General features: G+C 44.2%; 1 protein-coding gene across 1 annotated transcript in view; it reads left to right on the top strand.

The window, feature by feature from the left end:
• The window catches only part of LOC115151858 (SNF-related serine/threonine-protein kinase), a 52,329-nt gene that overhangs the window by 25,750 nt on the left and 13,460 nt on the right, over positions 1-13,119 (top strand). The window contains exon 2 of the mRNA XM_029696162.1: positions 8,641-9,364. Within this exon, the coding sequence (XP_029552022.1) occupies positions 8,776-9,364 (589 nt within the window). The 5' untranslated portion in view covers positions 8,641-8,775. The remainder of the gene's footprint in view (positions 1-8,640; positions 9,365-13,119) is intronic.

Raw genomic sequence — 13,119 nt, 5'->3', positions numbered from 1 at the left:
AGCATGGGTTGAGTAGGCATTGTGGTGTTCTTGAATTTCCTTTCTTTTTCAGCTTCACTTAAAACATTGTTTTTTTGTTTTTTTAATTAACCTGTCCTGCTTTACAGTGTTTTGTAAACATTCCACTTGAGAGAGAGCACAGAGAGAGAGAGAGCTCAGAAAGAGTGTGCAGAGAGAAAGAGAGCACAGCGAGAAAGAGCACAGAGAGAGTACAGAGTGGCCATCAGATACCCACTCCTTTGACCTGCACACATCAGACTGTGGGCAGGTCAATAATTCACAGAATTGATTCCTGCAGATAAACAGAGCTCTATGTCTGTCTGTCTGCACATGCTCCTCATAGGACTCAGCACTCAGACACATGTGAGAAGGCCTGCTCTCTCTCCATCCCTTCTGCTTCTTTGGCACATTAACCTTTCAGTTACACACACTCGCACAAACACACACACACTTGTGCGCACACACAGACACAGACACACTTGCATGGCGGCGGCACACACACACTCACAGATACACACACCCACACAAACAAATTATAATATCACATTACAGATATCGATCCATACCATTTTTGCAGGATCGCAGTTATCTGACTCCCTGCCACTAACTCCCTGAACGCACTCAACATCCATAGCCTTTATTCCTTCCAACCCTGTCTGTATCTGCCACCCTTCTCCATTTAGACCTTCCCCACCTACCTCTGTTTATTCTAGCCCTTCCTCTCTCCTGTCCATTATCCTCTCACAGTTACGTGTATCCACACCTATAGTGACGCCTGTTCTGTTCTTTCTGCCTCCCTTCCTGTTTCCTTCGATAGTCCTCTGGGATTCTTGGACAGTTCACACTGGTCACAGAAGTCAGTTCAACGTCTAGTTTTGATTTACATGTAGTTGAGTTGGTAACTAAGGTGAATTCAACATGACATCAACACAAATTTCACCATGTCATTGGATTTCGGTTCAAAGTTGGGTGAAAAAAAGACGAAATGCCCTTACAATTATGACTTTTTTCAAATTAAGTCAGTTTTTCACATTGATTCAATGTCATCACATTTTTTGTTTGAAATGACGTGGAAAACAACATTGACTCCAGTTTTTGCCCAGTGGGTTGTAACTTGTGAGGCACAGAGGTGGAACTATACTGTTTATGCTGGAATGTTTATGATGCCATTAAGGGATTTGAGATTGTTTTATGTCATGTGTTCCAAAAAAAAAGCCTTTTATGTTGTTGTAGTTTTTTCAAGTTGTTCAACTGGCTGTGTTTGTTAGACAGAAGTCAATGAGGCCACCTGGCCCCTGCTTCCAGTCCCTTCTGTTTATAGGAAGGAACACTTCCCTAACCTGTCTGTCAGGTCACTATGTACTGTGCAAGAATGCACACACACGCACTCCCTCTGCGTGGGTTCAATGACAGCCTGTGTCTGTGTGAGAAACTGGAAATGAGAATGAAATGCAGCCAGCAAATTTTGGCAACAGTTCTGAAGCTAAATGTCTCTATTGTAATAAAGGTGACTATGGCCACTATGACTACTAAAACGAGTTTAAAGATTGTAAAGGATGATTTACGGTCTTCCCTGTAGCTCAGTTGGTAGATCATGGTGTTTGCAACGCCAGGGTTGTGGGTTTGATTCCCACGGGGGGCCAGCACAGAAACAAAATGTATGAAATGTATGCATTCACTACTGTAAGTCGCTCTGGATAAGAGCGTCTGCTAAATGACTAAAATGTGATTCTGCTAGTATTATATGGGCGATTCTGCGGCAGCAGAAAATATTTTGGGAATCTCAGGTTGTTCTGGCAATTGTCAGTAGAAACTTCATGGTTTTTACATTTGTATTTACTTTTTTAAATCGTGATGAAAGTGGGCCATTTTAGGCACTTTTTAGACCTATACATGCCTCCTGTATACCTCCTCATATACATACCTCCTCATATACATGCCTCCTGTATACCTCCTCATATACATGCCTCCTGTAAGACCCTATGATCTATGAACCGTACAGGATACAGACAACATCTTGGTGTCATTATACTCCTTACACTCTTAGAAAAGAAGGTGCTATCTAGAACCTACACTGAACAAAAATATAAATGCAACTTTCAGCCATTTCATTTTACTGAGTTACAGTTCATGAAAGGAAATCAGTCAATTGAATTAAATTCATTAGGCCCTAATCTATGGATTTCACGTGACTGGGCAGGGATGCAGCCATGGGTGGGCCTGGCTGCCCAGTGGGTGGGCCTATGCCCTCCCAGGCCCACCCACTGGGGAGCCAGGCCCAGTCAATCAGAATGAGTTTTTCCAACAAAAGGGCTTTATTACAGACAGAAATACTCTTCCATTTCATCAGCAGTCAGGGTGGCTGGTCTCAGACGATCCCGCAGGTCAAGAAACCGAATGTGGAGGTCCTGGGCTGGCGTGGTTACACGTGGTCTGTGGTTGTGAGGACGGTTGGACTTACTGCCAAATTCTCTAAAACGACGTTGGAGGCAGCTTATGGTAGATACATTAACATTCAATTATCTGTCAGCATGCCAATTGCACGCTTCCTCAAAACTTGAGACATCTGTGGCATTGTGTTGTGTGACAAAACTGCACATTTGAAAGTGGCCTTTTATTGTCCCCAGCACAAGGTACACATGTGTAATGATCATGCTGTTTAATCAGCTTCCTGATATGCCACACCTATCAGGTGTATGGATAATCTTGGCAAAGGAAAAATGCTCACTACCAGGGATGAAAACAAATTTGTGCACAACATTTTAGAGAAATACGCTTTTTGTGCGTATGGAACATTTCTGGGATCTTTTATTTCAGCTCATGAAACATTTTACATGTTGCGTTTATATATTCTTTGTTCAATATAAAAGGGTTCTTTGGCTGTCCCCATAGGAAAACACTTTGAAGAACCCATTTTTGGTTCTCTTTTGGTGCTCTTTTGGGTGTCAGTTGGCTTTTCATAGCTGGGCATTCAGAGGTCGAGACAGCCGGTGTGGTAGAGAGAGAGCGAGAGAGGGAGAGTCAAAAACAGCAGGTCCGAGACGTATATCCAGTGAACAGGTCAGGGTTCCATAGCCACAGGCAGAACAGTTGAAACTAGAGCAGCAGCACGACCAGGTGGACAGCCAGGAGTCATCGGTCTAGGTAGTCCGGAAGCATGCTCCTAGGTAGAGGTCAACCGATTATGATTTTTCAATACCGATACCGATTATTGGAGGACCCCCCCCCCAATTTTTTTTTGTTATTTGTAATAATGACAATTACAACAATACTGAATGAACACTTATTTTAACTTAATATAATACATCAATAAAATAAATTTAGCCTCAAATAAATAATGAAACATGTTCAATTTGATTTAAATAATGAAAAAACAAAGTGTTGGAGAAGAAAGTAAAAGTGCAATATGTGCCATGTAAAAAAGCTAACGTTTAAGTTCCTTGCTCAGAACATGGGAACATATGAAAGCTGGTGGTTCCTTTTAACATGAGTCTTCAATATTCCCAGTTAAGAAGTTTTAGGTTGTAGTTATTATAGGAATTATAGGATTATTTCTCTCTATACGATTTGTATTTCATATACCTTTGACTATTGGATGTTCTTATATGCACTTTAGTATTGCCAGTGTAACAGTATAGCTTCCGTCCCTCTCCTCGATCCTACCTGGGCTCAAACCAAGAACACATCGACAACAGCCACCCTCGAAGCAGCGTTACCCATGTAGAGGAAGGGAAAAAAATATATACTTCTGTGTATTGATTTTAAGAAAGGCATTGATGTTTATGGTTAGGTACAGTCGTGCAACGATTGTGCTTTTTTCGCAAATGCGCTTTTGTTAAATCATCCCCGTTTGGCGAAGTCGGCTGTCTTTGATAGGAAGAAATAGTCTTCACAGTTCGCAACGAGCCAGGCGGCCCAAACTGCTGCATATACCCTGACTCTGTTTGCAAGAGAAGTGACACATTTTCCCTAGTTAAAAGAAATTCATGTTAGCAGGCAATATTAACTAAATATGCAGGTTTAAAAATATATACTTGTGTATTGATTTTAAGAAAGGCATTGATGTTTATGGTTGGAGCAACGTGTACCTAAGCAATTATATGCAACGCAGGACAGGCTAGATTAACTAGTAATATCATCAACCATGTGTAGTTAATTAGTGATTATGATTGATTGATTGTTTTTTATAAGATAAGTTTAATGCTAGCTAGCAACTTACCTTAGCTTCTTGCTGCATTCGCGTAACCTCGTGGAGTGCAATGTAAAGCAGGTGGTTAGAGCGTTGGACTAGTTAACTGTAAGGTTGCAAGATTGAATCCCTGAGCTGACAAGGTAAAAATCTGTCTTTCTGCCCCTGAACAAGGCAGTTAACCCACCGTTCCTAGGCCGTCATTGAAAATAAGAATGTGTTCTTAACTGACAAGCCTAGTTAAATAAAATGTCTAAAAAATGTTTTTTAAAACGGCCAAATCGGCGTCCAAAAATACCGATTTCCGATTGTTATGAAAACTTGAAATCGTCCCTAATTAATCGGCCCTTCCGATTAATCGGTTGACCTGTAGTCCTAGGGCTCATGTCCTCTGGGAGGGGAGGGAGAGAGGGAGAGAGAATTAGAGGGAGCATACTTAAATTCACACAGGACACCAGATAAGACAGGAGAATTACACCAGATCAAACAGACTGACCCTAGCACCCCGGCACATAGACCATTGCAGCATATATATTGGAGGCTAAGAAAGGCGGGGTCGGGGGACACTGTGGCCCCGTATGACAATAACCTCGGACAGGGCCAACCAGGCAGGATATAACCCCACCCACTTTGCCAAAGCACAGCCTCCACACCACTAGAGGGATATGAACAGACCACCAGCTTACTACCCTGAGACAAAGCTGAGTATAGCCCACAAAGATCTCCTCCACCACACAAGCCCGAGGGGGCACAAAACCGGACAGGAAGATCACGTCAATGACTCAACCCACTCAAGTTAAGTATAGAGCAAAAAAGCCTGGCATGACATGACGCATCCCTCCTAGGGACGGCATTGAAGAACACTAGTAAGCCAGTGACTCAGCCCCCGTAACAGGGTCAGAGGCAGAGAGTCCCAGTGGAGAGAGGGGAGACGGCCAGGCAGAGACAGCAAGAGCAGTTCGTCATTCCAGTGCCTTGCCATTCACTTTCGCACCCCTGGGCCAGACTGCACTCAATCATAGGACCTACTGAAGAGATGAGTCTTCAGTAAAGACTTAAATGTTGAGACCGAGTATATGTCTCTCACATGGATAGGCAGACCATTTCATAAAATTGATCTCAATAGGTGAAACCCTGCCTTCAGCTGTTTGCTTAGAAATTCTAGGGAGAATTAGGAGGCCTGCATCTTGTGACCATAGCCTATGTGTAGGTATGTACGGCAGGTAGGAGCAAGTCCATGTAATCCTTTGTAGGTTAGCATCAAAACCTTGAAATCAGCCCTAGCCTTAACAGAAAGCCAGTGTCGAGAGGCTAGTACTGGTGTAATATGATTCTTTGGTTCTAGTCAAGATTCTAGCAGCCGTATTTAGCACTAACTGAAGTTTATTTAGTGCTTTACCCAGATAGCCGGAGAGTAGATTGCAGTAGTCTTCTCTATAAATGACAAAAGCATGGATTAGATTTTCTGCATTATTTTTGGACAAAAAGTTTCTGATTTTTGAAATGTTATGAAGATGGAAAAAAGCTGCCCTTGAAATATTATTGCTATGTTCATCAAAAGAGCGATCAGGGTCCAGAGTAACGCCAAGGTCCTTCACAGTTTTATTTGATACGACTGTACAACTGTCAAGATTAATTGTCAGATCAAAGAGTAGATCTCTTTGTTTCTTGGGACCTAGAACTAGCATCTCTATTTTTCCGAGTTTAAAAGTAAAACATTTGCCCCCATCCACTTCCTTATGTCTGAAACACAGGCTTCCAGGGTAGGCAATTTTGGAGCTTCACCATGTTTCATCGAAATGTACAGCTGTGTTTTGTCTGCATAGCAGTGAAAGTTGACATTGTGTTTCCGAATGACATCACCAAGAGGTAGAATATATAGTGAAAACAATAGTGGTGGTCCTAAAACGGAACCTTGAGGAACACCGAAACTTAAAATTGACTTGTCAGAGGACAAACCATCCTCAGAGATGAACTGATATCTTTCTGACCGATAAGATCTAAACCAGGCAAGAACTTGTCCACGTAGACCAATTAGGGTTTCCAATCTCTCCAAAAGAATGTGGTCATCAATGGTGTCAAATGCAGTCTAGAAGCACAAGGACAGATGCCTTGGTCTGACGCCATTAAAAGGTCATTTACCACCTTCACAAGTGCAGTCTCAGTACTATGATGGGGTCTAAAACCAGACCGAAGTGTTTAGTATACATTGTTTGGTCTTCAGGAAGGCAGCTTTTTCCGGGTCAAGATTTGGCTTTTTCAAGAGATGCTTTGTTACTGCCACTTTTAGTGAGTTTGGTACACATTCGGAGGATAGGGAGTTGTTTATTATGTTCAAAATAGGAGGGCCAAACACAGGAAGTAGCTCTTTCAGTAGTTTAGTTGGAATAGGCTCCAGTATGCAGCTGGAAGGTTTATATGCCATGACTATTTTTGTGAATGTGTCAAGAGATACAGGATTGAAAAACTTGAGTGTCTTCATTGATCCTAGGTCCTGGCAGTTCTGGGCAGACTCAGGACAATTGAGCTTTGGAGAAATATGCAGATTCAAAGAGAAGTCTGTAATTTGCTTTCTAATGATCATGATCTTTTCGTTGAAGACGTTCATGAAAAGCCATTCTCTCTTGGGAATGCTGCTTTTTAGTTAGCTTTGCGATAGTAAAGTCAATTTTGTATTGTTCTTATTCTCCTCAATTAGGTTGGAAAAATAGGCTGATCGAGCAGCAGTGAGGGCTCTTCGATATTGCACAGTACTGTCTTTCCATGATAATTGGAAGACTTCCAGTTTGGTGGATAGCCATTTCCATTCCAATTTTCTGGAAGCTTGCTTCAGTGCTCAGGTATTTTCTGTAATACCAGGGAGCTAATTTCTTGTGACAAATGTTTTTTGTTTTTAGGGGTGCGATTGCATCTAGGGTACTACGCAAGGTTAAATGTAGATCTTCAGTTAGGTGGTTAACAGATTTTGGCACTCCAATGTCCTTGGGTACATGGATGGAGTCTGGATAGCGCAGCTTTTGATTATCCTGGGTTGTCTGAGTCTGAGCAGATTATTTGTTGTGATTGCAAACGTAATAAAATGGTGGTCCAATAGTCCAGGATTATGAAGAAAAACATTAAGATCCACAATATTCATTCCACGGGACAAAGGTATGATCCAGGGTATGACCGTGGAAATGTGTAGGTCCAGAGTCGATGATGGCAGGGTGGCAGGTAAGGTGGTGGTGATATGTTCCTTGACTAGTCTCTCAAAGCACTTCATGATGACATAAGTGAGTGCTACGGGGCGATAGTCATTTAGTTCAGTTATCTTTTCCTTTTTTGGTACAGGAACAATGGTGGCCATCTTGAAGCATGTGGGGACAGCAGACTGGGATAGGGAGCGATTGAGTATATCCGTAAACACACCAGCCAGCTGATCTGCGCATGCTCTGAGGGCGCGGCTAGGAATGCCGACTGGGTCAGCAGCCTTGCAAGGGTTAACATGTTTAAATGTCTTGCTCATGTCGGCCACGGAGAAGGAGAGGGGGGCCCGTAGTCCTTGGTATCGGGCCGCGTCGGTGGCACAGTATTATCCTCAAAGCAGGCAAAGAAGGTGTTTAGTTTGCTTGGAAGCAAGACGTCGGTGTCCGTGACGTGGCTGGTTTTCTTTTTGTTGTCTGTAATTGCCTGTAGACTCGTGTTTGAGCCGTTGAATTGCGACTCCGCTTTGTCCCTATACTGACATTTCACTTGTTTGATTGTCTTGCGGAGGGAATAACTACACTGTTTTTATTCGGCCATATACGGGCGATTTTGCCCAATCTAGATCTAAGGCACAGAAACGGTCTCAATGGGGGTAGAGTTAAGTCTAATTCATGTTTTCTTTTTTGCCATGGAACATCTGGTATTGTAGTATACAAATCTAGTTTGAAGAGTGTGTTGTTACCAACAATATGTCTAAAATAAGATATATCTAAAAAGGTAGTTTTGAGATATCAATGTAAATATTTTTAATGTTGACTAAAGTCATGTGAAATTTTGTATTTCAAAATCTAGACATTCTCCATATTTGAGAGAACACTATAAGGAGTATCCTGACACCAAGATGTTGTCTGTATCATGTACGTTTCACAGATCATAGGGTCTTAGGGTCTTACAGGAGACATATACAGTATACAGTAGGTCCAGCAACGTCTGGGGTAGGCCGTCATTGTAAATAAGGATTTGTTCTTAACTGACTTGCCTGGTTAAATAAAAGAAAAAATCTGAGCAATGAAACTCTAATAAGGAACGCAACAGACTGCAGGGCTGAAGAAATTGCAGTGCATTTCAATGTTGTTAGGATCAAAGTGTTTTTTTATAGTATTTCAAACACCACATCTCCCATACCGATCTGGATAATAAAAACCCTCCTCCATCTTGTTTGATATTAAGTACTGACTGTGTTTCCCATCGCTTAATTTGTCCAGGTAATGCATCAGTAGAGAGAGCCTCCAGCCCAACCCTCCCTCTCTTCATACCGAAACCCCTCATCCAGACTGAGACTGTCTCCAGCACCAACACACCACTCCCCTCACCCCACCCTTGCCCCGCCCCACCCAGACATGGCTGCTTCTAAGAGTGGCTACGAGGGCAAGATCGCTGGCCTCTACGACCTGGATCGCACGCTGGGGAAAGGCCACTTCGCCGTGGTCAAGCTGGCCCGCCACGTCTTCACAGGCCAGCTGGTGGCGGTCAAGGTGATTGACAAGACCAAGTTGGACACCATGGCGACGGGCCACCTGCTGCAGGAGGTGCGCTGTATGAAGCTGGTGCAGCACCCCAACGTGGTGCGGCTCTATGAGGTCATCGACACCGCCACCAAGCTCTACCTCATCCTGGAGCTGGGCGATGGAGGGGACATGTATGACTATATCCTGCGCCACGAGGGTGGAGTGGCCGAGGACACGGCTAAAGTTCACTTCGCCCAGATCGTCCAGTCCATCTCCTACTGCCACCGGCTCCATGTGGTGCACCGAGACCTCAAGCCAGAGAATGTGGTGTTCTTCAGGCAGCAGGGAACAGTCAAGCTGACCGACTTCGGCTTCAGCAACCTCTTCAAGCCCGGGACCATGCTGATGACCAGCTGTGGTTCGCTGGCTTACTCCGCCCCAGAGATCCTGCTGGGGGATGAGTATGACGCTCCGGCTGTAGGTAAGACACATGGGGGACCTGGACAGTGGGTGTCTGGATGAGCAGGATGTCTGGCTGATTAACTTTCTGTCTGTCTGGCTTGCTGGATGGATGGCTTTTTCTATCATAATGCTCAAGAGATGAGAGAAAGACATACAGTGTCTTCAGAAAATATTCAGACCCTTTTTTAAAAATGTTTGTACATTTATTAAAAATTTAAAACAGTAGTACCTTATTTACATAAGTATTCAGACCCTTTGCTATGACACTCAAAATTGAGCTCAAGTGCATCCTGTTTCCATTGAGCATCCTTGAGATGTTTCTTCAGCTCGATTGGAGTCCAATTTAATTGATTGGACATGATTTGGAAAGGCACACACCTGTCTGTAGAAGGTCCCACAGTTGGCAGTGAATGTCAGAGCAAAAACCAAGCCATGGGGTCAAAGGAATTGCCCATAGAGCTCCGAGACAGGATTGTGTTGAGGCACAGATCTTCGGAAGGGTACCAAAACATTTCTGTAGCATTGAAGGTCCCCAAGAACACAGTGGCCTCCATCATTCTTAAATGGAAGAAGTTTGAAACCGCCAAGACTCTTCCTAGAGCTGGCCGCCCGGCCAAACTGAGCAATCGGGGGAGAAGGGCCTTGGTCAGGGGGGTGACAAAGAACCCAATGGTCACTCTGACAGACCTCTAGAGTTCATCTGTGGAGATGGGAGAACCTCCCAGAAGGACAATCATCTCTGCAGCACTGCACCAATCAGGCCTTATGGTAGAGTGGCCCGACGGAAGACATTCCTCAGTAAAAGGCACATGACAGCCGGCTTGAAGTTTGCCAAAGGGCACCTGAAGACTCTCAGACCATGAGAAACAAGATTCTCTGGTCTGACGAAACCAAGATGGAACTCTTTGGCCTGAATGCCAAGCATCACATCTGGGGGAAACCTGGCACCATCCCTATGGGGAAGCATGGTGGTGGCAGCATCATGCTTTGGGGATGTTTTTCAGCGGCAGGGACTGGGAGACTAGTCAGGATCGAGGGAAAGATGAACGGCGCAAAGTACAGAGAGATCCTTGATGAAAACCTGCTTGAGATCGCTCAGGACCTCAGACTGGGGCGAAGGTTCACCTTCCAACAGGACAACGACCCTAAGCACACAGCCAAGACAATGCAGGAGTGGATTCGGGACAAGTCTCTGAATGTCCTTGAGTGGCCCAGCCAGAGCCCGGACTTGAACCCGATCGACCAACTGGGGAGACCTGAAAATAGCTGTGCAGCAGTGCTCCCCATCAAACCTGACAGAGCTTGAGAGGATCTGCAGAGAAGAATGGGAGAAACTCCCCAAATATAGCTGTGCCAAGCTTGTAGCGTCATTCCCAAGAAGACTCTATGCTGTAATCGCAGCCAAAGGTGCTTCAACAAAGTACTTATGTAAATGTAGTATAAAAAAATAAGTAAGGCTGTAACGTAACATAATGTGGAAAAAGTCAAGTATGTGAAAATGGTACTGTATGTGAAAATGGGTGCTGTATGTGAAAAGACAGTTCCATATAATTCTCCATAGAAAACAATGTCAGCGTGTGACCCATTTTACAGACAAATAAACGATTCACAGATTTTTTAAAATTCTGTCCAGACCACATTCTGGTCCCTCTAAGCCAGGGTTTTCCAAACTCGGTCCTGGTGCCCCCCCTGGGTGCACGTTTTGGTTCTTGCCCTAGCACTACAAAGCTGATTCAAATAATCAAAGCTTGATGAGGAGTTGGTTATTTGAATCAGCTGTGTAGAGCTAGGGCAAAAACCAAAACGTGCACCCTGGGAGCTCCACAGAATTACCACAAATCCTCTGAGACCAAGATAAAGCTGGAGAAATGAACATGGGTTTATCTGTGGTACTGTCTGTCGGTCTGTCCATGATGCAAGCATTCCTCTAGCTCACCCAACACAAGTATATATTCATTGAATCCATATTTAGATTTTAAGGAAGCAAAATGTGAAAAGAAATTCAAGGGGATGTAGACTTTCTACACACACACACACATACACACACCCCCCCACACACACACACACACACACACACACACACACACACACACACACACACACACACACACACACACAAACGTGAACAGATGGAGTAGTCTCTGGGCTGCAGAGAATCTGGAATGGAAATGTAATTTGCGCATGGATTGGCGGCATAGCAATCCTCGCACGGCTTTAATCTAGGCCAGGGACAGTGAAGCTGTGTACATGCCAGGGGGTAGTTGTCTCTGTGTCAGAATAGGAGGATTGTGGGTTGCCACTCACAGTTCAGTATGTCCTCACACTGATGTTGTTTTTAATCTGGTCTGTTTACCGCAGACAGACAGGGTTGTATATGGGCTTTTTCTTCAATTTAAATCTAATTAAATACATTTCATTAAATCAAATGGAGAGTAGTGCATGGAGAGTGAATGAATTATGAAGATATGTACTAGGTCTCCAGACCTGCAGTATTCCTGACCTAAACATTCCCCAAGTACACACTTCTATCCTGCCCCAGATATATGAACACCTGGCTGCACCTTATTCACCTGACCTCGTTGCTAAGAAAATGGACTGTTATTGTGAAAACACCATGACATCCTCACACACATGTGGAACGTGTTGTGGTGCTGTGCCATTATCACCTTAACAGAACACTGAGAGACAGTAAAAGAGGTGAGTGAGGGCAGAGTAATTCCTTCTGTTCCTCGCAGTGTGGAATCCAGTAAACCTATTAGATCTGCTAGGTAATGGCCACCAGCCAGGGAACAGCTGAGTGTTCAATGACACAGACAGACACATATACAGGAGGACAGGATTACAGCTTAGAGGGAATCTAATCAGACTCAAACCTCATCTCAGCACGACACACTACTAGTCCACAGTGTGGTTCTATACATTCCTTAGTCATAACTGCTGATGGGATTGGCCATGTGAAATAATGAAGATCAGCACTACACTAAGTAAAGTATATCCCCTATGGGTACATACTCTGGAAAATCTAGTTGAGACTGTTTGATGTCGATATTTCAGCACAGTGTGACCCAAGCAGGACTGGTAATACTACAGTACAGGGCTGTATGTGGTGCTGTGGTGGGAGTGTGCCAGGTTGAAAGCCCCTAACTGGGTCAGGCTCCTCTGAGACACAGACCCAGACCAGCCTACCAGGTGACCAGAGCCAAGTGGGCCGCCCACTGTAGAGGGACCGCAGGGGTTTAGGCACGTGCACTGAAACCAAAACCAAAACCACAACCACCTCATTCACCTGCAGAATCAGGACCTGGCGTGAGCACCTACGCACCTTAAACATGCCTCCAAAATAAAGACTACACGAGCCAGCCCAGGAGATTTGTGACAGAATCCTTAGATCTGTATTCTCTGATCAGTCCTGTGTGTGTCACTGTGTGTTTGGGCTGTGCTCACCTACATTTGTAGTGGATGCTTTCATTCCCTCTGGTTAATACATCCGCTTGATGTACCAGCTAATCCACAAACACATCTGCGACACACTTTTGTAAAAAATCAAAACACGTTTATTGGCTTGCACGGCAGTGGCACTGCTGTAAAATAAAATCCCACATTTTTGGGCCAATTGCACGTGGGTGGCTTTGGCATTGTGTGTGAGACTGTGTGAACTGACCAGAGAAAGGTCCCATTCCCCAACCAACACACGACACTGGACAGGTTTCTGGCATTAACCTGGTTTGAGCCCGGTCATGATGACCCAGTGATTAGTGCCCTGTTTAAACAGAG

This window comes from Salmo trutta, chromosome 17 (assembly GCF_901001165.1).
Source record: "Salmo trutta chromosome 17, fSalTru1.1, whole genome shotgun sequence".
In the NCBI taxonomy this organism is placed as follows: domain Eukaryota; kingdom Metazoa; phylum Chordata; class Actinopteri; order Salmoniformes; family Salmonidae; genus Salmo; species Salmo trutta.
This window is presented reverse-complemented; position numbering and strand designations above follow the sequence as displayed.